At 41.7% G+C, this 26,743-nt stretch overlaps 1 protein-coding gene across 6 annotated transcripts in view; it reads right to left on the bottom strand.

The window, feature by feature from the left end:
• rasal2 (RAS protein activator like 2) overlaps positions 1-26,329 on the bottom strand; it is a 41,646-nt gene extending 15,317 nt beyond the window's left edge. For 2 of the 6 annotated variants that reach the window (XM_062480625.1, XM_062480627.1), the window contains exons 1-4: positions 18,841-19,589; positions 10,947-11,074; positions 10,363-10,486; positions 1,749-1,852 (exon numbers count right to left, since the gene is read on the bottom strand). In XM_062480625.1, coding sequence (XP_062336609.1) covers positions 1,749-1,852; positions 10,363-10,486; positions 10,947-11,074; positions 18,841-19,396 — 912 coding nt within the window. In that variant the 5' untranslated portion in view covers positions 19,397-19,589. Of the gene's footprint in view, positions 1-1,748; positions 1,853-4,143; positions 4,395-8,514; positions 8,641-10,362; positions 10,487-10,946; positions 11,075-18,840; positions 19,592-25,563 lie in introns of those variants that run through there. The other 4 variants (XM_062480629.1, XM_062480628.1, XM_062480631.1 and 1 more) reach the window with 4 other exon arrangements.
• Between the last annotated feature and the right edge of the window lie 414 nt (positions 26,330-26,743).

Here is a 26,743-nt window from a genome sequence, read left to right as displayed (position 1 = left end):
GCTTTCCTTCTGATGACATCAGCAAAGAGTGAAAAGAGACATACATTACCAGATAACAATAGACACATGACACCATTTTAGCTATTGTGGTAAAAACTGGGACAGAAACTGGAACATCTTGGTAGGTGTGGCTAGAGGGTCATCTTTTGTGTTCTAACCATAATGCTTACACTGCCTGCATGTTGACATAAGATACAGTAATGTAACTCCTAGAGCACACTCTGACCTCTGCCAGCTGAGTGATAGAGCACTGACAAAAGGAAGCCTGTGTTACTTATTTACAGTGCGGCAGTAAACATTATGGAGTGCGCTTCGCTATATTAGGTGTTGCTGCTCTATGTAAAATGACTCATCGTTTGTATGATAAACATGAGATGAGCCTGAGGAATGGAGGACGGGAGACTTCCTTGGAAAGAGTTGGTGTTTGTCTCAAGAGGCAGAATAAAAAGAGAGAGAGAGAGAATATGATACAATGTAATAACATTAGGCAAAGACTGGAGGTCCACTGGACAGAGATAGAGGGGAGGAGAAGGAATAACGAGAGATGAACTTGACAGATAGACGGGGAGAGAGCGAGGGGGAGAGAGCGAGGGGGAGAGAGCGTGGGAGGCAGAGCAGTAGAGAGGTCCGCGGAGGGGATGCCAACAGGAAGTCTCGGTCATCTCTTCCGTCATTCTTGTTCACCTTGGCAATGTGGAGGAGCTGGGACTGAACCACTCTCAGTCTGAAGGAGACAAGGTTCCCTCCCCCTCCTGAGCAGGTGCAGGCATGTATACAGCCTGCCTGGTCAGCACATTTACACAGTGGACAGCAGCCTTCATTCTGACTTGGACCACTACCCCTAACAGACAGCGGGAATTACATATTGTATTCCATTGCTATGACTATCTGCCTACAGTTACAATTCTCCAGAAGTTTAATCAAGAATTCCTCTGTTGTTTAATCCAGGAACTGCCAGACAGCCATTAGTCACTATACAGTCTGATTGTTCTACCTGGAGATGTTATCTAATATTCACTGACGGAAGCAGGCTAGGCTCTATGGTGACTCAACAATGATCAATGACACGTCTTGTGGAGCGAATGAAAAGTGCTCCTGTCAAGAGACAGGAGCACATTAGTTTCTCTCCATACATATTCTGTTTCCTAACAAAAATTTCTATGAAATGCCAAGTATATGAATGTCAGTGATGGCCCCGATTCCTTGGGATATAAATATCATCAAAAGCATCTTGCTGTGAATTCCTGCCGTCCTGTGAGGCGTGCTCCCACGTTGGGCTCTGATTAGTGAACTGAAGTTCTCTGAGATGCAGCATCACACACACACATATTTTTACTTTGTAACAACTGGAGGGAATTTGCTTCACCTGCATCATTGTGTGAGAAAGAAAATAATAAGTGGATAATGAGAATTAACTAGTGGAGGATTTCACAAGGTAAATGCTTTTATACCTTTCGTCAAGCTCGTCTTCACGTTGAGGGAGTAAGAAGAACGACAAATCTAAATGGCACCCGTCTTTTTAATGGTCTTGTTTAAAGACCAATGGGGCATCGCAACTGAAGCCAAAGTCACCATGGAACGCCATAACCAAGGATTATATAGGAACACCTGTCTCAATAGTCAAATATGCATTTTACAAAACATGAGGCAGTGTATTAGTTATGGCGACTAAACCATTAAGCATCTTTATGGCTTGAATACCTATAGGCAACAATCTGAAGATGCTTCATAATTGCCCCGACACTTACCGGTACTCTGAACGGAGAGGAGGGAGCCTCCACTGATATGTTCTTCTCTGAACTTCCCAGACCTGAGATACTCCTTCTCCTTGGGGACCTCTCTGAAGACACTTCTGCAGATTGAGAGAGATGGTGGAAGAGAGAGAGAGCGAGAGAAGGAGAGAAGACCATCCATTAGACAGAACAGGGCAGGCAGACACCAACCCGACAAGTCAATCAATCCAACAGCTTCAAAGACTGAAGGGTGAATTATGTGGACATGAGATGCGTTGGTGGCGACATTTGGAGGGAAGGGGTTTCAGAGTGATGGAATTACAAGTTGTGGAGGACAGGCTTCTCATGTTGACAGCGGTATTGAACAGTCTGTTAACTCAAAACACAAAGTACTGCAGGGTCTCATAAGCACACGTTAGCTAACTAAAGCAGGACCCAAAGTTATACCATGTAGCCTATAATCCATCATCCAGGCACACGTAGCAAAATGTTAGAATGTTCCGCTTGGGTTTACAGTATTGATAGCTAAACTTGTAACTTCAGTCATGATTTAAAAAAAAATATGGTAACAAACATGGAAATAGCTAAAGGTACAATATTTTTGGCACATTCTGACAAACATTCTTACAAACTATTTTACGGCAACTTATATTTTATTGTATATTTAATTCTATTCTAATCCCACTTAGTACTGCTAGTTTATGTACCCTTAGTATAGATAGTCCACATATTTAAATTTTAGGTATATGTTTATTGTATGCACCTTCCTGCCAAAGCAAATTCCTTGTCTGTGCAAACTTTCATGGCGAATAAATCCCATTCTGATTCTGATATTATGTCTCTCTAAGGCTGCAGATTTGTGTGTCAAGGATGTGTGTGGACAGGACAGGACACATACTACTTGTTCCCCTGGTTGCAGCAATTTACTTGGGCTTGGTGAGATCTATACCTTTCATGCCAACTGCATTGTTTTCTTTACTTTTTATTGTATGTTTATGACATAGTTTGACAAAGAATGGTTCAATATACCATACCACCCAGTAAAGTGTGTTACTGAAACATGAGAGTACAAAGCAAGTTAGCTACACCAGCTATAGCTTTCTTGATACCATTAGCATTGTCCTCCATCAGTTAGGCTCTGGAAAAGTCTACCGCTCCATTTAGATCCTCTCTTACTATTGATGTTTTTAAGTCATGAATCTTAATACCCACTTATTCCCCCTAGCTTGACGCTATGCAAGTACAGCAATGTTTTCATATGTCTGTGCATGTGTCCTTGTGATAAATGGGAGTTATTTTGTACAGAACTTTGGCTAACACTGGTTGTTCTTTGTGCTATAGAAATACATTTGACTTGACTGTTCAGCCATAGAAAACACGGGCACTAGAACACTGCCTCTGCCAGGTTGGAGCTATGCCAAGGTAGGTTAATTTAGAGGTGGAACCTGTCCGTCATGTGAAAAAGACCCTAGACATTCTCATCCCAGAGTACCTGGCTTCCAAAGCCATTTATTCAAGACAATGCTACTGTTGCAAGGCCTGCTTCTACAATAATGTGACAATTAAAGAAGTCATGACTTTCCAAAATGCAGAAATCCCACACCCAGTAAAGGATCCCTGGCGGGTATCCAAAGACACATTGATTCCAGGCTAAATTTAGCCCTTTTCTCAAGCATTCTGAGGATAAGGCTTGTGAGACATGAATGCAGATGTTTTTACAAATGGAAAAGTGGGAATAAATTATTATATTCAGCAAGAATCATGCTTTATATTGCAAAGTATCTACACATTGAGAGCTATAGATCTATATTTCAATAATCACCATAGACATTCTAGAGGGATTCAAACTCTTGCCTTTAGGCCTATACTGTAATTAATTTATCTTGTTTAACTGTGGGCCATGGATGAGATACAGCATGCAATAGTCAGCGCTTATGAGAAGAAAAAAAAAGCTCCTTTGCAAAGTGCTATATCAAGTTCTCTACAGCCACTATCCTCTTGGCTTCCCTGCAGCTCTGTTGAAACGCTGCATGCATCATAATTCAGACTAGAGTGAGCCCCCAGGGGGCTAGCAAGAGATGGGGACCTTGACAAACTTCATGCACATAACCTTCCATCACTGTACATCATCAATTACAGGACACACAGTACAAAGTAATGATGAATACTCAAGAATATCAAACACATCCTATGTGCGATTATATGCTGATGTGAACATTAGTTGAGAATATAGTACAGATCTGTACAGTACAGACCAGGCTCCACATATGATGCAAGCAGTAGCCTACACAGACAAACTTGAGACATTATGCCCTTTCAAGGCTGTTGCACATGATAATCACACATTTAAAACAAGACAAGGTTATAAAGTAATTGGAAAGAAAGAGACAGAGACAGAGAGAGCCAATACCTCGATCACAGCTGTTCCCCATTATCTAAGGAGGAGATGGACAGGGTCAGCACCAGATTGGCTAAACAGAGAATGCCTTGCGCAATCAGCCAATGAGGCAAAGTTGTTCCCATTTACATGTCCATCTTCTGCAGTGCACAGCCTTCCCATTGATAAGCAGAACCTTCGGGCTGAAGGAATTTGGCCCCAAAAACCTGGCATCCCACCTAAAACTGGTGTTCCATGCCTCCTTGTCCTCTTTCTCCCCTTCTCTTGCTTTCTCTATCCTTGCTCTTCTTGTCACGGTCCCCCCTCCTCTTTCTCTCTCTCCTCCTAGCAAGCTTGTCACTGCCCCCCCTCCTGCTCTCTTCTCTCAGCAAGCTTTCCCACTGTTACAGAACCCCCTCTCTCTGAGTATCTTTCCTGTATCATTCACACGGTATTCTGTTAATCTCTCCTTTCAGCAGAAAGAGTAACCTTTAGGTAATCAGCCTCTCTCTCTCATTTTTGGCATGCTAGCGGATTGGGATTCTACCGCATTTATTCAATCAATTGCTGTAACTGCACTCCACTGTTCCCCTCAGCAGAACTGCAATTACTTACCTCTCCGGTCTCTCCTCTAAAGCACTCTCTCTCTCTCTTATTCTTTTCCCCTCTCTCTCGTCCACCCTCTCACTCTTCTCTACATCGCTCCTCAATCTGTATCCTTTTTCCCTTTTTTCCACCTTCTTCTTCTCTGGTCTCTCTATTTCACTCTCTCTCTATTGCCTACTCTCTCTCTCTCTCTCTGTCTCTCTCACTCATCTTTTGCCCTCTCCCTCCTTTCTCTCTCTACAGAGGCGTCTGCCCGGCTACTGCAGCTGAAATGCAGCCTCACACGCTGGAGCCACAGGACACACAGGACAAATTTAGAGCCACACTTTAAGGCTAATTACTAAATAAGTTCCCCTCAGTCGACTGATGTAGGACACAACTCTGGGGGTTTTTCCTATTACCCGAAGAGGAAGTGAAAGATGGATAGAGAGAGAACAGGACGGGAAGGGAGGGGGTGAATATAAATGATAGGCTGGGAGGTAGTTGAGGGAGAGAGACAAAGAGAAAGAGAAAAGAGAGAGCGATAGAGAGAAAATAGATACAGGTATCGGTTAGGTGCTTGGATCTTTCACAGTTCTCAGTGAATACTCATTTACAAATGCCTCTATCTGAAGGGGCTACGATGCATTTCCAAATTACGTAGTATCAACCCCCACCTTTATAAACTTGTGCTTGCCGCAGGTCAGTTACTGCAATTCAAGATGATCTGAGAGCCTTGCCACAAGCGTAAGTCAAACCCACTTAGTCTGGAAATAAATCAGCAACAGAACATGTGAAATGTCTAGCACTATCAGTGTAAGATTTGGCAGGATTCCTGATACAAAACCTAAGAGTTTATGAACTATTTATTAAGTTACTGAGAATCTGTCCTCAAAGTAGTGAGGTAGATGGTGCAGAGCTCCTACAAAGTGGTTAGTTGGACTGTTCGTCATGGTCAAGCATTCTGGTAAAACTCAGCCGATGTAACTGGAAGTGTCCATGATGTGAGGAAATAAATATTGCAAGAAGAGCACCTATCTAAGAACATTTGGAACAACCCAATACATTCTGAAAGACAAACGTGCTTTGTTAACAAGTCCTTTGCAGTATAGCAACTAGCGTGGGCGTCTGAGTTCAGCAATAACCTGAGTCTGGGCTAAGTTCAATAATAGCCTGAAGTACTGCTTAATATGAATAATTAATGACCACCATCCACACTTCATATCAGATATCGCAAGCACAATAAGGTTGGTAGTGGCCAAAGCTGCAAACAAGAATACTTGCAATGAAACTAATCTTACAGTTTTAAATGGACTTCTGAAAAGCAGTATTTGAAAGCAATTTCCAACACCATATGCTGGGAAATTACAAAGCATATTTTTAGAGATACAGTAGCCTACACTTTCTTTTCCATTAATGACATAATGCACGTATGACTCATAAAGCCACAAAGCCTAATGGAAAAGTAAGGTTTCCAATCATAGATTTATAGCTAAAGAGCACTCTCCCACTTTATTCCCCTTTTTCAATTAACTGCTCATATAAAACCTGCATAATCATTTGGCCTAATTGACACAGGCAATGATTAGACTCCCTAAAAGGGTGTTCAGACAGGAATCCATCCTATCACTTCTAATTACAGTTAGGGGCCTAATTTCTCCACGTGGCAGGCTATGCATTTTAACCCTGGTGTTATCTTTTAACAAGGTATTGATTTCAGGAATGTTTGCTGCCCTGCGCCAAATCAATTGTTTAACTGGATTTTCAGGAACGGATTCAGCAGGGGGTGGGTGTTGGCAGGAGTATAGTCCCCCACCAGACTGCTTCCACTCCAAGAGCCTAAGACCCAGCTCGGAGTTGTGACCTTGACAAACTGGGCTAAATCAAAGCTGGCACAGATGGGGAGACTGACAGTCACTAGGCCAAGGGTTCCATTGTATCAAATTAAATCCAGTTATATTTGTATTGCTCTTTCAACTGGAGATGTCAGAATGAGCTTCACAGATGACCATAGATGGACCATAGTCAACACTTGAGATTCAAGCTTAAGTTTCAGAAAAGACAAGTTAAAAAAGAACCTTCGACAAAACGAGTTAAAGAAAATAGCTCAAATGTTGGTTTAATGTTGGACTGGTTGGTTGATATAATCAGTGGGATTAAGATTTGGAACTATTAAAATAAGGTCGTATCGTAATACACAACCTAATCCATATTGTACCAAACTGAGTTTTGAAAGCATTCCATCACGACTAGAGCACAAACACTGCACAGTTCGCAGGTCATAAGCATCAACAGTATTTGTGAGGGAGTAGCAATGGAAAAGTGTGATGTCATAGGATCAAGAATGTAAGGAATGTGAAATCAACACTCTTGTATGTGTCCAATCATAAACCAAGACAGGCACACCTGTAGACAACCAACAGGGACTTGACGTTCCACTGGTAATCATGGAACACTTTACATGTATTTGTGACTCATTTATCAGACATTTTCATCCAAACTAACAATAGGCTAAACAAAGTTGTAAATAGACAAAACACCTTTCTGAAGACGACCACGCTGAATCAACAAGCAAACAGAGGTCAACAACAAGCAAAGCTCAAATAAACCAATGAGATATGTGAATAATAGCATGTATACATATTAATAACAGCTTTAGGTGGAAAAGAATACTGTAGGTAAACTAGTAAACTGCTATAAACTACTCCAGTGCTCCTCTAAGCACCACAACATAACTGGAAACCATGTATGTTAAATTGTCCCCAGAAATAGACCAAGGCACAAACATAAACCATAGTGTGATGTAGTGAGTAAACCCTTTCAGGTCATTTGTTTTGAAGATAATTAATCTGTATCAAACAACAGACGGACATCATAATCAGAGGCAAAACAAAAGAGGATAGAAAATATATCACTATCCCTTCAATGGATATGTAAAACGTAAGATTGTTTTCTTACCTATGGGCACAACAATCACTGACTTACCACTTCAAATAGGACTACTGTATGACATGTTATATTCTAAGAGTATGTAGGAGGGTAGAGAGGAACACTGGTATGTAGCCTATCCATTGCAAATCCAGTGAGTCCAATTCATCTAACTAAGCCTAATCCTGAATAAAAGATCAGGACAACAACAATATTAAATACAATTCCATTCCACCTGTTTCTACTCAAAGTTCAACACGTTTAGAGGGTAGGTCAGTTGATGTTCAGTTTGACAAGGGAAGAAAGCATTGGGAATATGTTTTAAAAAACCATCATGTGTCTTTTTACTTGTTCCATTATCAAAGTTACTCAATCGTTTCTAGTATAGTACTAGCTCTACAGCCTTACACAAACCCAAAACTTGTTAAAGAGCCAAATTGTCTATAGGGCTGCCTAATAGCCATTCATAACAGATTGCCTACACAGGCCAATCATTGAAATAACATTATACAGACAACTGCAAAAACTATTGTTCGAAAAGTAGGTTAACTGACAGTCTGCTAAGAGATCCAGGGAACCGGAAAAAATTGGTTCACATATGTTCAAAACGCTAAAACAACTAAGCAATTGTCTGTCGTTTATAATGGAGACCCTATGACACGTAATTAAAAAGCTACAGGACTCAAATCACTGTGTACAAAGTGATACAAACAAGGTATTAATTCACGAATAAGAAAGGTGAAGAAAAAAAATGTAACAGGTTGCGCACGAAAGTTTGTTTAGCAATGCCCGACAGCCCTTTACAAATGAGTGACCAAGTACAGACAGTAGGCTACAGTCATGCAATAACCAGTACGTAAAGCTTCAGAAGTTTAAATGTTGTTTTCTTACCAATTAATTCCATATTTTAAAATTCAACAATTACATTCCGATTAAAGTCCAGCACAAGCTAAGCTAGCTCGTGTTATCGCCCTCTGTGTGTCTGCTTGCTTTACCTCCCTTCAAGAGAGGAATGCAGAAAAGCCTGAGCCGGAGCCAGTTAAACCCACCGCCTTTATCTACTCTATTAGTCTTTAGAAATGAGAACAACAATAGTACTCCCTCCATCTCCAAGCCCCATACCCAAGACGCGTGGAGCGACGCCTTGATGTCCCGCTCGTTTATGTACCTCATGTCTGTTACATTGAGTGTGGGGACTTGTGCTGGCTAGTCTACACAAATATAATAAGCATAGTTTTTGTCAACATACAAATATTACAATTATTGATCTTATATCAGAACTTTATCAATGCTTATCAAAACAAGATTTCACATAAAAAAATTTTTTTTAATTATATATGCCTCACATTTCTGTCGCTGTCATACCTCTCAATTCAATATTTAAGCGTAATATAAATATTTAAAAATAAAATATTAAAGCAAGTTATTGGTCAAGGAAGAGCTTACATATTTCAAATTACTTCCTTTGCTTTTAGTTTACTAAATGTGTCATCAGAGTGACTGTTGAATTTCCATTGAGGTAACAGCTACTCTCTGGGCTGAAACCCATTACTGGAGACTTTTGTCAAACAAAAGTATACAGATTAACATATAAATAACCTCCTCTCCCCTCAGTGGAGCACAAGACAGGGGGAGATTAAGAGGGTCACAGAGATGAATGACTCTCTCAGTTACAGGCTCCGTCCATCCCTCTGTCTCTCCAGCGCTGTCACACTACGCCATCGCAAGACCCTCTGTTCCCACCAACCCCCAAGCTCTGGACCATGCGCTCCTGGCCAGACCCTTGCACCCCCGCAATTTCTCCCAGCTGAATGCTTTGACTGAGAGCAACCCACAGTGTGGCATTAGGGTCAGCCATGCCTCTCAGGCCACAGAGATGGATGGACACGGGGGGCTTTTGTCCCGGTTTCAACATTCCCAAATAACAACACCTACTCTGCACATTAGTGAAATGATTCACTCTGCAATGGTGTCCTATGTCTTCTCAAAGCCCCCCTGCCACCCACACCTTCTATGATTTAAACTGTATCTCCCTTCATCAACAGACACGGTACCTAAAGTGACAAGTCCATTTGTGATCATGTTTCTCTCTGTTGATGGCTCCTCATATTCTGTTCTCTTTGCAGCTTACAGGAGCTTTTCACTGACCAGGCAGGAGGTCAGCAGCAGAACTCAGTGGAGAATTAAGTTATTTCACATGATGATGCAGATTGCAACTGCCATCATTTCCACAAGGCTCAGAGGTTACATAACATATTCAGGCAGAGCCTCTGTGCTGCTGTTATTTGTTATATGAATGCTGCTTAGTAATCACTGTGTTCGAAAATTCCAACACACAGACAAGAATATAACCCAGAATATGTTTTAGGATTTGAGTCACTAAACCGACAAAAACAGCATGTAAAAAGGTAATTACTTTTCTTTCAACATACAAAATGCTAACTTAAGCACCAGATTCTACAACCTCAAATTAATAATAACAGAATCTTCAGTTCAGGTAGCACTCTTTATCAAATAATAGAGAGGCCTTAGTGGTCCTTGATGAAAAAACAATTCCAGAATGTCATGTTAAACCCAAGGAAGAGTCTCTAGACAAGTAAGAGTCTCTTGCCCATCCCTTTCCATTGTAATCTATGCATTGTGTACAATCCTGGTCACTGCTACTGTTGCGCAGGGAGTGTGCCATCCTTGATGTGGATAAAAGCAGCTGCTTAATGAAAAAAAACTGTTGTATTTTACCTAGCATTGAGGCGCCCTCTGTCTGGTAGTCTGGGAACTGTCCTTCTGATGGCACGCTGACTGTTCGCCGGAGACTCCGGCTCTTTGACGACTCAGTGGGGCTTTCTTGGACCTCTGCTGGCAGCTATGGGTGTGGGGAGGGATAATAATGTAAGGTATATGCATGATATGGAAACCGTATAAGTACAGCGTATTTTCTTGTCAACAGTATTCCTTCCCCAGTAGGAAGTTCTCAAAAAACATTAGGGAGTAGGGAGTTTAATTAACGTTGTTTATAACTGTTAGTAACAGTTCTATATTTGTATGTAGAATATTGTAAATTAATTATCATCTTTCAAATGTTGTATCCTGACTTGATTACATTGTTATCATGAATCCGAAATCCAAGATTAAGTGGACACAACAAAAGGCACACGTTGCTTTCTCTAAGTGACAACAGTTTCTATCATGTGTGAGGGAACTCAAGGTTGACTGTCTATGTGTAGCCTATGTATACTTGCATATGTTTGTATAGGTGCGCGTGTGTGTATACTCATGCGTGTGTGTGAGAATGCAGGAAGGTGGTAGATAGAAATTCCACACACCTCCTCCTCCTTGTTGAGCAGGATGAGCTGGCTATCAGTCAGGATGCAGTACTTCCTCTCCCACATGCTGGTCGCTGAGTAGGGCGACTGGCCGCAGGAAAAGCGGTGTGAGGGAGGTCCTTTAACATCTGCACAGGGACACATAAGCACAAAAGAAGACACCTTAGAAAAGCAGAGGAAGATAGAGAAAAGATGCCCATTTCGATGTTCTATTTCACAATGCAACATAATGACTGAATGAATGAGACCATTCAAGCAGAGAACTCATTCATATCAACAAGGTCTGTTATAAGGGCTGGGAGTCAGGTGGCTAAACGGTTAGGGAATCGGGCTAGTAATCTGAAGGTTGCCAGTTCGATTCCCGGCCGTGCCAAATGATGTTGTGTCCTTGGGCAAGGCACTTCACCCTACTTGCCTCGGGGGAATGTCCCTGTACTTACTGTAAGTCGCTCTGGATAAGAGCGTCTGCTAAATGACTAAATGTAAATGTTATAAAAAATAAATGTGCGTTCATGCTGTCATTTTACCGTACAATATATATATATATATACGCACACACACACACACACACACACACACACACACACACACACACACACACACACACACACACACACACACACACACACACACACACACACACACACACAGGTGCTTTACCCAAAATAGATACCACAAGACACAGCTGTACATTAAGCCAACTGCCTGCCCTAGGTAATTACAATACTGAACACCAACTGTTCAGAGATCCGGTACAATTACTACAACAGCAGTTCCTCCTACGCATCTACAGAGGGCAGTGTAAACCTAGGATTTCTAGCTACCTAAAGAATTTACATGTTTGAAAACCAGCCTATGGCAATGTGAAATACCCTCAACATGCTAAATCTAACTGAATTGCCATAATGCTTCACTAATCTTGTGTAGTCGTGTTGAGTATATAAATAGGCGTTATATATGACCCCAGTATGGCTTTGACTGTAACTGCAGTTGACAATTACAAGGCCTATTTGATGACAAGCAGGGCTTTTTGGAATTAAAAATTAAAGTGTTTCTCTCAAGGTTCATTAGACGTGGTTCATCTACCTTAACCCAGCGTTGCGTGAGTGGTACAGTGCAGTGCAGGGTATAGGGACTTGGAGGGCAAAGGTCATTAGCAGAGAAGTGCTCCGGTGAGTTGTGCTGCAGGTTTAATCAACAATTAACGAGGTCAAGGTGTACAGTATAGGCCAGTATAATTTAGGCCTAGGGAAAGGCCTAATAGGCTAACACAACTCATTGTCTACGATGGTTCAACCAATCCAATTTGCTCTTGCCATAATCAAGCTGCTAGGATGTTGGGGCTGGGAACTGGAACTGAATGGCTGTTGTATTCCTTCCCGATGCCAGCTGGGCACAGTCCTGTCATATACCCATGGCCATAAACACTGCAGAACAAAGGCAACAGAGCGACAAAGCACAGCCACATAGTTGTAATGGTTTTCACTACAACTGCTTTAAGAATACGGATGCAATGACACAGTAAACAGACAGCTTTTATAGAGTCTGATCTGGGAAGAAAATTGACTATCTTGACTGTGCGGGGGGGGGGGGGGGGTCTTGCAAATGGCCAACACAGACTTCCATGGCAGCTGGCCCAACACGTAGAAGACGTGGGTGAAGTGAGACGACAGTGTTTGAGTAGACTGTTTATGTTTCTGTATTCTGGGTATGGGTAAGTGCGTATACTTCATAATCTGCCCAACTTTCCAAAATAGCCAACAAGAGACTACACAACCAAATCTTTCCATCTAACAGTCATGAAGGCGTGGATACAAAAAAGACTTTCTCAGTCCCCTGACTGAAGGTACATACCCTTAACATGAAACAGTCCTACAGAAGTTACTTAAGAGAGCTATGGAGGTCAATGCAGGAAAATCTATTGTCATACAAGATGCATTTGTATGGATTCCAATAGTTCAACTGCTCTAACCCACCACTGATCTTAAATCCATCAAATGAAATGTACCCTTTATCTTTGAGACATAAAGAAAGAAGTCTTCTGAACTGAACCACCAACCTTTAACCGTGATAAAAGACTAGAACAGTAGGCCTGCTGCACAAAACTGCACTGCTGAAAAGGACTAGGATTGCTTAATCAGATAGCAAAGATGGACCGACTGTATTGCAGCATACTAAATCACATACGACAGCACCACACAGCTGGCTTGAGAACCCATGAGAACAGAATCTTCTCGACACCTGCAACTGCTCAAAGAATTGTCTGAATTTGCCATTCTTCTCTGGGGAATAGAGGGCTAAGTTCACAAAAGCACCTCTACAAAGCAAGGATACTGTAGACTAGGCCTAATTGGAGCGTCTCTATTTTGGTGAGAATAACTAGCACGCCTATGGAAAGCACCATATGCCTGTCAAAAGCCTTGAAAATAACCGATGAGCATAATACAAAAAAAAAAAAGATAAGATAAGATAAGAAAGAAGACTATAAGAAAACTGGCTAGCGACTGTTCCAAGTTCAGATAGTGTGAGAGTGCAAGCCACTGGCCATTCATATTACGTAACTCTTCACTTCATCCCCTTGTGTGCTGTAGAACATCTGCGGTGTTTGAAAACCTGCTTATGGCCTTTTTGCTAACGAATGTGCCAGCATTATGCTCATTTGCCAACACCTTTCTTACACTGTTGGGTTTAGACAAGGTGTAGGCTACAGTGCTGATGTAGCTCTGCACGCATTATGCTTGCTAAAACTGTAACAGTGCATAATATTTAAATATGTGTAGTATATATCATCCCCTGCAGAGTTCGGTTCAGTTTAATATGATAGTATTATATGTGTAATGACAACATCACAACACATATTTAATACTGTGAAGTGACAACATCAACATGCCTTCATCCAGAACCAAAGTCTATGTTGGCGAATATAAGATTGTATAATAAGGTTGTACAGAGTATACTCAAACAGGTCTGAATCAATGAATTAACTATGAGGACTAATGTTACATGGCTCAGATGTCCAGGAAACCTGAATGCAACAACTAAAGAGAACAAAAATGTTGCAAAGCCAATGCGTGTAAATTTCATTTGTACAAATGAGGCCAGTCAATTCGAGTAGACTATGTATTACATGAAATGCAATGTTTGTGAAATTTAAACCACAATATTGGAATTGACCATGGGAAGCACTCTTTCTCAGTAACTTCACATTTAATCTTGATAGGTAAAACAAATAAAAGTCCTATATGTTTGTCTTTGCTGTCACTTAAACAGCTAGTTAGCTCCCAAAGACAGACTAAAAGGTCACTGCTAATCGAGACAGATAATAATATCTGAGCTCTGGTAATGGTGTTGGTTGACCAACAGTCTAGAACTACAGGCCAAAGCAGAGTACTACAGATTCTAGTCAAGGCCAAATAATAGGCTTAGGCTATTAATGCAACAAGCCGTTGGAAATAAAGTCTGTGTACATAATGTCTGGCAAAAGAAGCATTCCAAAAACAATCCGTGGAGGCCGCCCACATCAAAACTAGGTGGAAAAATCACCCCAAATTAGCTTGACAGACAATACAAGAAGGCATGCCTTTGGTTTTCATTCAGCGTGAGTAATGAGTCAGAATCACTGTGTGGGTGTCCTGGAGTTGTGCCCCCAAATGTCCGTATGCTTGTTTGTACTGCATTCAAGGCTGAAAACAATTAGCCAGGCGCAGTATGCTTGCCAGCTGGAAACTAACTAAAGTTGCCAGTTTGTGACCTGGCGGGGGTCACAATGCATTAATGGCGTTATACAAGGGAGGGATTGAACCCCGGGCCCCAGCATTGAGACTATTGAGAATGGGTGTCTAGGTTACTTGTGAAAGAGCAGGAGAGAGCGAGCGAGAGAGAGCGAGGGAGAGACGAGAGCATAGAAAGAGAGAGAGAATGTATGTATAAAACTGAGTCAACAGACACTTGTGGCTTCTATGAATATCCCAGACAAGTCAGGCAGGCAGTGCTGTGTGTGACTGACCGTAGTCCACAGGAGGTGCATGAGGAGAAATCCTACCCTCCCTGAGTCCTGTATGGAATGTCTGGGAGCAGGGGGTGAGGTCTTACCATCTGTCCTGGATGGGGTTTCAGAAGCATGGCTGGGGTCGCTAATCACCACTACCCATGTAGACCCACCTACACATACACAGACTCAAACATAAGCAGTCACGTGCACACTGTGTGCATGCATAGAGACACCAGCATAGACTAACAAAACCTGTTTGGTCACCAACCCCAATCACATGGCATCATATCCTAACCTCAAGCCTTGGTAGATTAGAACAACCCGCCACACAAAGGGGTTATGACGGACTAAAATCAATCACCTACACTTCGTAGGAATTGGATATGAACCTTTATCATTTTCCACTTCTCATTTTTTATTCAACCGAAAATTGTTCACTTCCGTGTTTCCCATCAGAAGTGCTGAACAGCAAAATGTGTCATCAAAAAAATCCCCTGGCCCTTTCTCTTTCAGATTTCATAAAAGGAGAGAACGGATATCTAGTAAGTGAATACGCTTCCCAAAGACCACATATTGTGTTTTACCAGGAGGACATTTGCTTTTGTCTGAAACAAATGAGGAGTTTTGTCTTGAAGGCAAAACAGAAAGACATGATTATCACACAGGACTTAAAGTTAACGAATTGTTCACCCTCAGGGGCTAATTGTCATCAAACTTAATTCTCCTGGTGTCAGCCAGGTGTGTCCACACCCCACACTTGCTTCATAGGCACAACAGAGGATGCTTTGTTTAAGGAAGCAATACTCTTTACCTCAATGTCCTCCAATGGGCCAACCTTTACCTAGCTGTAAAGCAATAGGACCACGTCCCTATGGCAACCAGTAAATACCCACCTCTCCTCCAATCACAAAACAGTGACATCATCTGGTTTTATCCAGATAGGGCTGGTGACTGGCCGACAGGTGGGGGGAGGGGAGGTGGTGACTGAGGTTGAAAACAAACACAGACAGAGAGTGGGTGTGGTACCAAGAATTACCCTTAGTATCGTAAGCTGCCACTTGAACTAGACAGGGCCTCTGATAAAGACTTATTTAAAACGTGACCCGAGATATAAACACTGTCAATAATACAACAACACTGGGGTGCATTGTAATTTTGTGAATTATTTGTTTTCAAATTGCTCATTACTACTGCCATTACAATCCCAAAGGACTAAATCCAGCAACCTTGAAAATTAGCATTTTAAAATTGGCATCTGGCTACATAGAGGTTGAGCCATTGTCAAGGAGGAGGAAATTACTGCAATTAACCCCAGGACCCTAACCCCAGCTCTGTCTTTCTCAAATTGTGTGGCATTCTTGTTCAAACTGTGTTGGGACACAGACGATATGATTAAGGAGTAGTTATGCTTTTTCCAGGTCATATAAAAAGGGCTTATTACCTGTTGCCTTTCAATAGGAAATTACAGTTCAATTTGACTGTAAATATGCTCTATAGTAAAGCTGTATCCGTAGGCAAAATCAATGAATACACAAAACAGTATCCAGCCCTTCTATATTGATTTCAATGCAGAAGCAATTGGTTCAAGATTGGCTTCAGTTACTGTAACAGGTTACTCCAACAGATCCACCACTCTGCAAGTACAAGCCAATAGACATTTTCTCTGTCATGTTTGACAGATTAATTACCTGCCTTGCTGGTGAGTTGGTTGTAGATTTTTGTAATCTCTGAATCAACATGACCTATCCACGTCAGTATGTCAATACTAACCTAGATCAGTTGTCTGTGCTCCTTCATAGACCGAGACTTGTCTTATTTTGGGGAAGCAGTCCCTTGAATCTGATATGCTGGGTTTACAACCAAGGTGGACATGTTCATGAAGCATGTAGAATGATTTTTTGGAAAGGTGGAAGTGACAGCAAAACAGTTGGGTGTCTTTGTGAAAAAACAACAAATTCATTGTTTCACAAAAAAACTGTTCAAAACATCAGTTGTAATAAATAATTTGTGGTTTGCCTGTTTTCTGTCTCACTTATCACATTTAGACTTGAGCAAGCTCAGAGCCTAACTGTTTTGTGTTCCTCAGGGGAGCACTACCACTGAGTGACATTGTTAAATATTTCAGTATGCTACCATTAGCAATTTTTCCCCACATTGGGCTTCTCTTCTTCTGCTGTAGAAAAGGGTCAAACCTATGGCAACCAATGTCAGGGTTGACTGGTGATGTCAACTCTTACCTCTGCAGTTTGCAAGAATGCTTTTGCAGTTTACAAGAATGATGGTCATCACTTAGCCCAGAAAAACACGGTCACATGTCTTGAGTGCATTCTTTATCTCATCATCCGCAAATCTGACCAAAATATCCCACTATTGTGAAAGTCTAAGCATTTCATGCCTTTGTGTACTAGCTCTCCCTTCAACACCCTTCTCAAAAGACTTTTCTCCAGCAGATGCTCCAAATACAAATGGGGAAAGCCTCCTTTTTCCCAGGACTGCTAGAGCCACTGTTGGCCTGAGCTTTGAAAGGTTAATGAGCCTCTTAGGTAGCGCTGCCACATTCTTATTGTTATCGTGTGTGCATTTATTTGTGAGGGGTATTTGCATACAAAAGGAGGCTATGTGGTTTCCCCTCTCTCGCTATGCAAGAGCTGGCTACCTTTGTGAAGCCTGCCTCCTCCTCTTGCTTGCTGTGCACCCCAGGGTCAGCCTGCACAACGCCAACCCTCTCGGAGAACAGCCAACCTTTGATGCATAATATTTTGGCCCATAGCAATCCAATTTAGTCTGATCGCCCCCAAAATAGCACAAAGCTAACGGCCCCCTTGAGTTATGGCACAGGCATATAGGTTCCTTAGTCAACTAGCTAGCTTAATTATGAGAAAAAGCTGTCTCAATGTGAGAAATCAGGCTATCCTGAGGGAAGTAGAGTGCAGTGAGCCTTCAATGAGGAAGCTAACGTTGTTTACCCGACCATGATTGAGAAGTGAAAGATGAAGAGAACAGCGGTTGTGTTTCACTCCAAGCCGTCCGTTTTACTATACCGGAAGGTTCTACTATGTCATCAAAGATTTTAGGCCACATTTAACTAACAATGCTAGATAAGGGTTAACCTACTTTTGTAGCAAGACAAAACATACTCTCAGCCTTGCACTACACTAACAAAATGAAAGAAAATTGGTTAAGTTTTCTACTGTATGACTCAGGAAGGAAAGTGCAATGGGGAAAGAATTTTTTTTCCAAAACTATGGTTCTAAGCATTTCCATGACTGCTTCGAAAATACAGTTGGTCTAAATGTGTGACTGACTTGACTGAACAGATAGCAGTGTGTGCTATAAGGTGAAATGCATGAGACAATTCCCGTTCCAGCATGGTAAATGAATGGGGCTATAGTGTATAGCTCTTATATGCTGATGTTTTTTTGGTACCATGGTGCTGACAGTAGACAGTAGAGTGTGAATTATAACTCAAATATGAGAAGACATTTTTTTCGGGTGATTGATTTAGCAATTTAGCCATCAGTAATGAATGAAAGCATGGGTTCATCCTTCTCATGCAGTCTGAAACATGAGGCCTGCATCATTTGATTTGCATTAGAAAATTAAATTAGCATAACTTAACCTTCGACAATTTTTGTTTACGGTCTCTGCTCTTTGATCGAGCACTGCAAGAATCAAGACTTAAAGTGTGAATATATTATCTATACAAAAAGCCCAAAGGCTAGCACTTGCGATTAGCTTGATTCAATTAGCATGGGATATATGAAGCACTCAAGGCATCCACAACAATAGCAGAGAGTGAGTAAATTAACCAGTAAGTAAGTCAGTCAAACAGTCATATAAAAATATTAAACATTTGAACATCTGATGATACTCTAAAAGGAGGGTTTTAGAGAGCTCCCCTACCAGACACCGGGCTCTCAGATTCATCTCTGATACTGAGGATCCGACCAAGTCTCCGTGACACAGAGGAAAACAGGCCGCTGACAAAATGGCCATTTTGCGCTGCGTCTGAGCCCACCTTCCTGAGGGCCGTCTTCTCAGAGCGGCAATGAGCCCCTGGCTCGGACAGAGACCTGTGGAAGGGTATCAGGCCCCTGAGGGGACGGGCCTTCTCCCATCTCCCCTGTCTCCATGTGTCACTCTGCTCAGCGGGTACTGGGACGATGCTACTGGTCACCCTCCTGGGGAGGCTCAACACGCTGAGATGGGCAGGTTCCGCTACTTGACCTTTCCCTTCTGAAATTGCCACCTTGGACGGCAGCTTTCCAGGCGTCAGAGGAGCAGATGTCCTCCACACATAACCGTCCAAAGGCTGCTCTGCAGCAGACTGAGAGTAGGGTCTCTTCCAGGGCCCCCCCCAATGGTGCCAGTGATGAGAACCCTCACTGCCAAACAAAGGCCGAGATACTTTTTCACGTAAATATTCCCTCTCCTCTGAGACTGTTTTTGTTTGACTCATGATGTCATCTCAACCAAGCTTTTTCAGCAATAAAACAAGACAAAAGATGAATTTCTTCAACTGGCTGCGACGGCTAATTGTTTGACAGCATCCCAACCGTTGAATTCACAACACCAGTAACTGTTCCGTCATAGCAATTCTCCAAGCCATGTTTGAAGAATCTCTCTTTGATGACCGATTAGACGCTCCGTTCCATCTCTAGTTGAGTAATAGGTTCACTGGCTCAGACTTCAGTATTTGGCTCAATGACTGATGACATTGGCTCCTCTTCCTGAAGGAGGAAGTGGGGTGTCGTATAAGTGCGTAGCCTTCCTCGAGGCCTGTCCAATCACAGGTCGCAAAACTGGAGGCCTCAGATTGTGGTTTTCCGTGTTTCAACTGTTGAGTGAGTCACATCTGCATGCTCATGCCTTGAGTAATTTACCAGTGACCATAATAGTCTAGACAATATTAGAAAACACATAGAAGAACACATTTCTGTTCATGTCCATGGCTGTTCACATATATCTCATTCAAATAGTCATATCAACTCTCAACTACAATAGTTTCACTTTTATAGGCAGGATAGCTGTCTCTGCACGTCCCAACATGTCTAACATTTGATATTTAAAATGTTCATACTGGTAGGCTACTCAAAACGGGTCTGAAACAGACTTTCTTTCCTAGGATACACACAATGAATATGATTTCAGTACCAGTACAAGGTGTGAATATAACACTGTAGTGTGAGATGAACAATGAGACAAGTGCCACATACAACTACTCATTGAATGGAGATGGAATTATAACATTTAGTGCAAAAGGAAATAGATCATTGAGTGGAGAGGGAAATGATTATAGTATTTGGTAATTCCACAGTTGAAGTGATACTAAACATGAACAAATGATCTCCTTAACAGAGAAAACTCATACATATGCCTCGGAGTTGAATGCACTTGTTCATTAATATCTTCCAAAACCTGCAACTAGGCTAGACAACCAAAAATGCTGTAGGCTACAGGAAATTACCATGTTGTCATTCATCACCACCAGTCATTCCAACGCTCACTGCTCAAGCGTTTATTGTGGAATAATTAAGTCTAACACATTGGTTTATTAGCAGAGAGAGAGAAAAAAATGCTAGCAGGGTAGCATCACCCTGCTGCCACCTACATGAGAATGCAGTGTCTCATAAATATTCATAAGTGGCTGAGAATGAGCTGCCCCTGGCTGGGCCCCAGTCCACAGTGATCCAACAGGAAATGGGAGAGGCGTCCCGCAGGGAGCTGTGTTCGTACCCCTGCCTTTGTCACTACCGGGGCTCGTTAGAGCACACATCCCTATCAGCACTGAAGCGCAACTTGAAACTCTGAGCCAAGGGAAGCAGAAAAAAAGAATCACATTGCTTTAGGTCACTGTGGTAGCCTCATTATCTTTAGAGTAGGAGACCAGCAAAATAGCAAACACGACAACAACGGTATAGCTAGCCCTGTAACAACATAGTGAACATTATCTAGTTGCGGACAGCACCAGGTACATTAGAAGTCTTAGAAAAAATCCAAAAAGGCCCACTAAGTGACCCAAATACTTGCATTCATTGGATAACGAGGTGGTAAAGCAAAGCTCAGTAGCAACATTCATCACATCTAGGTCAGTGCTGGGACACGGGAAGCCTATCCAGAAGCCACAACAGGGATGCCTTGTAAAACCTACAGTATGAGAATCAGACTGAAGGTTTCAAAGGTCTGTGTCAGACAAGATGGAAATGCAGCTTCCTCACCTCTCCTGTTTACATGGCATTTACACCAACAGGGAAAGGACCCCTGCAGCCTTTGGTGTCAGAGACCCCTGCGGTGAATGTCACTGATGGTGGAAATGTGTGCGTGGCCTGTGCCAAAAGACAACATTTGAAACAGAGAAAAGCCTCTTAAATGATCCCCTTTGACTGCCACTATCGCTACAGATAACCATGTCTCCTATGATTGCCTTTTCATTGTACCTAATAAATAGGACACACACACAAAACAACCACATCCAAACCCATATCCAAGCCAAGGGTATGTGTGAAGCTCATTTCCATGCGCAATGAGGAAATTTGCATCAAGGCTGGAACAAGATGAGTGAAATGGCAAGCACAAATAATCATCACATCCCCTTTCTTATTTCACATTTGTTAAGCCCACACATAGGCAACCTGGATACTAATGAGTGCATCTGATGTCCATAGAGAGAATAATGGGGCTATGGTATAGACAACAAACAAAATCACCTCATTAACAGTTAAGAAATCTGTGTCCCAGAGATACCAAAGTGAGAGCGGCCAGGGGCCACTCGGCACCGCTGGGTTGGCGGCGGCAGCAGGCATAAAAATAAACGGACGTGAGACCAGAGCAGGAAGTTAACATCATCATCCAGCGATGAAGAGATAAAGAGGGAAATATCAACTTGTCTGTTGACAGACTCACTTACTATTCTAGTCTCACAAACTGTCTGAAAGGCGCTATCTCCCTGCCCCCTCTCCTGCTGTGACGCATGGGCTCATAATGTCTCCACTCGGAAGCATAGGAAAAATGACAAGGGGCTGCTGGCTTCATCCACCGCCACTTTGTCATCCATTTTTGGAGGCCCTGTCCAGCCAGAAATCAAGAGCAAGAGCGCAGGCACACCCCCCTGGTCTAAAAATAGCACCTTTCCATAAAAAGGGAAATAAATCAGCCGATGAATAACAAGGGGGTGGGTGTGGGGTTAAGAGGAATACGGCCTTCACAAATTCTTGTAAAGTAATACAATGTCTATGATGCCGGCTGGCAGAGCCACTTGCTCTCAGATCTTGGTCCTCTGGCAGCGAGATATTTCCAGGGTCTGGTTTTGGTATTTGACACCCAACAAGCCAAAAGCCAGTTCAATTATTTAACGTCGAGAGAGGAAACATTGCTGTTATTCTTATCTCAAAATAGTTGAACATGTTTATCCCACGACTGGAACTAATGTTCTAGAAGAACGAGGCCATGGAAAGGACATTTGTCTGAGAAAACCACGACTCAACTAACTCATCCTCTCAAACCTGACCTACCCCATATGTGTTTTTCCACTCAGGGACAAAATCCTGAAATAGACAACAGTTTATTTTTAAACGACAGGTTAGTTTCTTGTTTGGTTTTCAAAGGGGAAATCCTGTCCTTGTCCCTCATCTCCCAGCCCCCCTGATTACAACGTGGCTTGGAGCCACCTGGGGAGGGAGCAACCAAGACAAGGAACTTTCCATTTCCTACTTTGTTCTGCCTTTGCCATTGTTGACTAGTTGGGTAAAAGAGCAACCAATGACACATAATCCTACACTTTAAACCGTTTTAGAGTTCTTTGTCTCTTGTTTGGTAATGTCTCTGAAGGTATTTTTCTAATAAATACAGAATTTGGCGCCACTTTACATCAACGTACAGTTGAACATTTCCCTTTCAAAAACATTACATCTTTAGGGAGTGGCAGGTGAGAATTAAGTATAACACTTGAGAGGACAAGACTCCCACAGTCCCTATCCAATATAAATCCAGAATCTCCAGGGTGGTCAATAACCTGACCCCATTTAACAGTCTTCTATCATACAATCAGAGGGTACTTTACAAAGCACCCAAATATCGCAAAGCGTTTCCGAGTTGCCAAGAGCGTCCTGCAACTGAACAGACTGTGACGAGCCACCGGCTCCTGCTCTCATGACCCCTGAAGCAGGATTTTCAGCAGCAATTTATTTCTGCCTCAGTCTCTCTTGGCAGTCTCCTTCACATAGCTGCACAGAGATGTGAGATAAAACAAAACTAAATCAGTGAATTTATGCATTGTGTGAAATAGTCATACTTCACAAAAAGGAAGCAACCATTGAGGAAATCTAGCCCACTATGTCATAACAGGCTCTACAAATAATTCAGTCCTCTGCCAAAGACACATGGAAAATAAAGACTTGGAAACAGGCTGCAGCTAGGACACCAGTATCACTCAGGTTGAAAACACTGAACAGTAACCATTGTCATTCAATAGTTATGGGGCCCATCAATAAATGAGTGATTTATATAAGCAATGTTGCACCTTTTTAGATTTGCTTGGATGATAACAGGCCTACTTGCTCTAAGGGCAGAGTGAAAATAAATGACTTTATCAGTTGCAAAACTGACCATAGACTTTGATTCTAAACATTATTTGAACTTTATAATCTATTGTTACATAGTTATACTGTAAGAAGAAACATGGTCCACAAAGTCATTCAACCATTATCCTTTGCCACACAGTCACACTAGGTATAGTGAATTGGCTCACCAGTAAACTAATGCAACATAGAAACTACAAACCTAACACCAAAATTAGACCAAATCATCTCTGATGAGCTACAACATTAAAAAGCACTTTAGACCACACCAGTCCTTTCATCTAACTGAATTGTTAAATATCAGAACAAGTTGGGAGCTTTTTGTGTTTTCAGGTAACGCCTGGGATTCCAGAAGGCTGTCTTGGTGCCAGAGTTAGTGTGTAGGAGGAAAGGGTGGACCAATAGCAACTGAAGAGATCAGCTACTTGCCCTGATCCACATATAGGATAAACAACAAATAGACTACCCTCATGGGTAAAGAACTGCGATACACAAAACACACATGCTACATTGTCATTATCATGGATACCATTACAGCGAGTGAACTTGAATAGGTTTGGCTGGTAAAGTATTGGAATCCGTTAACAGACAATGTCCATTGTCTTGAATTTGTACTTATTTGGGTATTGTTAACACTGAAATCAATCAAATCTGGATCTGGTGATCCTCAGTGTGATCATGTATCTTATTGATAGGGCTAAATACTAGTTACTGCAGCACAGCACAGGAGAAAAAGATAACCCCCTTCCTTGGGCTCCCTCCCTCTGTCAGTCTTTAATAGGCTTAGATAAAATACCCTTTCTCCGGCTATTACACTTTGTGATCGCTTTAAAAAGAATCAAGGAGGACACTGACAATGCACATTAAAGAGACCTGGGCTGGGGCTAATCCTAACCAGTATGGTTCAAAGTTTGAAACACACAGGGGTAAGTACACTTGTGATTTACATGCTATTCTTGGATTATGTTTCTGGACTGTTAAATATCTGAACACTTCTATTAATAATTTGTCTGTTTACTATAATAACACATTTTGGAGTGATCCTATCTTGACTTTGACTGACCCAGAGAGAAGCAGTCATGACAACACTGCTTTTTTCCTAAATTTTAATTTAGGAAGTAAAATGTTCACAGTCTGCATTTGGAATGTCACACAAAAAGAGGTGAGAGAGAGAGAAAGAAAGAGAGAGAGAGACACACAAATAATTGGTATCTGTATTGGACAAGCGTCCTTGTTGAGTTATTTCAGTTTTGGATCGCAGTGACGAATACTGGTGCCGGCCGCTCTAGAATCCTGGTCGCTGAGGTCATTCACAGAATGGTCTGCTTACATCACAGCCACACCAAGTCGTTTCAAGAAGGCAAAAAGAGGGGGTGGAGAGAAGGGAACAGGGAAGTGGAGGCAAACATCCTGAGAGAGTCCTGCATGTGAGACTCAGCTTCTGGCCTCCACAAACAATCACACCATTCACTGCTGCCCCACCACAAGTTCCTAAACAAGATCTTCAGGGTAACTCATCTAGAGGTCACATGGGTCCAGTTAACTGTGGAAGCTTAGAAATTGAAACACTCGAAGTATTTTCTAATCACAACTTAACATATATTTATATATATTTGGTAAGTTCACACTGATGAAACAGTTGCCAAAGAATGTAAAATATTTTGTCAGAGCAAAAAAGTATCAAATACTAAAACACAAAATCAGAATTTACTCACAACTCCTGTAGAACACATTATCCATAATAAAACACTTTATAAGTGTAACTTTGCAACTTATCTATTTACGGGCTCTTATTTCGATTGTGTAGGAACACAACCCATTTAATGACGTTAGTGTGACAAGTGAGGTCATGAAGATACAAACACCTGGGCATTTGTAAATGGCTATTTTTGTTGAAATGTAATTAGTTATTTTCGTGTTCAGCCTACATGGAAACTGATATTAATAATATTGTCTGACAGAAACCATCACATAACCTACCGTCATAGTTGAAAAACCAGGACAACCAAATGTGTAGTAAATACAGTTTTAAGTTTTCTGAATGTCTTACCATACACGCGCATCCATCCTTGTTGTTGGCACAGCGAATCCACCAGAATTCGGTCCACCAAGGGCTCAAAGGAAATCAGTCCCCCGTGAAGAGAATCCACGTCGCCTGTAACGGAGTCGATCTCCATTCTTGTAGGACTACAACACCTTTTGGTAGAAAGCTTCACTAATCAGACAGTCAAAAATCTAAAAAGTCCACAGTGCGGTCTTCACAGAGATGCCGGTGCTGCGTTGTTTATCGACCCGTTGACTAATTAAACGAAGTTGTATTTCAATCAGAGAATCCTTCTTTGGTCGTCAAGTTTACTCGCCCTTAACCAGCTTGCACACACAATTTCATTGTTTGATGGCTGGCTAGCTGGTTCCTTAGCCATTCAAATTGGGAACATACGAAGCTCCCTAGTATTTTACAACCATTTTACTTCCGATGGGTATCCTAAGCAAGCTATTTGCAATTTATACTTCAGTTTCAGATCAGCCTGCTGACATGCTGATTCAGTGAGAAGGTCTGTAGCAATCGCCGCGAGCTAGTCCGACCTCCATATCCTCCCAGCTCAACGATTAGGACCAGCAGAGACCACTGGAAACAAACATGTCTGAATCAAACATATTAAATCCAAGCGAATAAATATTCCAACACACTGTCAGTAACCAAATCTGCAGTTAAATTTCAGTCTGCCATGTTTCACTTTAAGGTGTCACTGATGTGTTCTGTGATTGTCCCCTTCTTCTTCCCTGTTCCCTCACCCATGTGCCTATTCGCATCCAGACCAATTTTTTCCAAGTCATCACATGCCAGCGCAAGGTTCCACTAGGAATTCAGGACGACCAGTGGATCCCAGAGTTTATGGATTAAAAAAAAAGTTGAATGTATTATTTTGTATAAAAAGTTTTTTTTGTGTGTGTATTTTTTACTGTGACATTTCTCATTACTCTTAAAGAGAAACAACGACGACAGCATGACACAACTAAGTTAAAATATTTTTCCTTTTTAATTTATTTATTATTTACTAATACTCATCGATAATTTTTTTTTTTTTTTTTTTACAAATGGTCAGGCAAGCTAGTTAAGTGTTATTAAAACAAATCCCTAAAATTAAAGTTGCTGAGCTTTCTAGAACATACATCTCTCGACTGAACTTGCAATGACAGTGACATTTACTTACAAAATACAAGAACCC

This window comes from Osmerus eperlanus, chromosome 16, assembly GCF_963692335.1.
Source record: "Osmerus eperlanus chromosome 16, fOsmEpe2.1, whole genome shotgun sequence".
NCBI classification, from domain to species: domain Eukaryota; kingdom Metazoa; phylum Chordata; class Actinopteri; order Osmeriformes; family Osmeridae; genus Osmerus; species Osmerus eperlanus.
The sequence above is the reverse complement of the archived record's forward strand: the minus strand, read 5'-3'. Positions and strand labels throughout refer to the sequence as shown.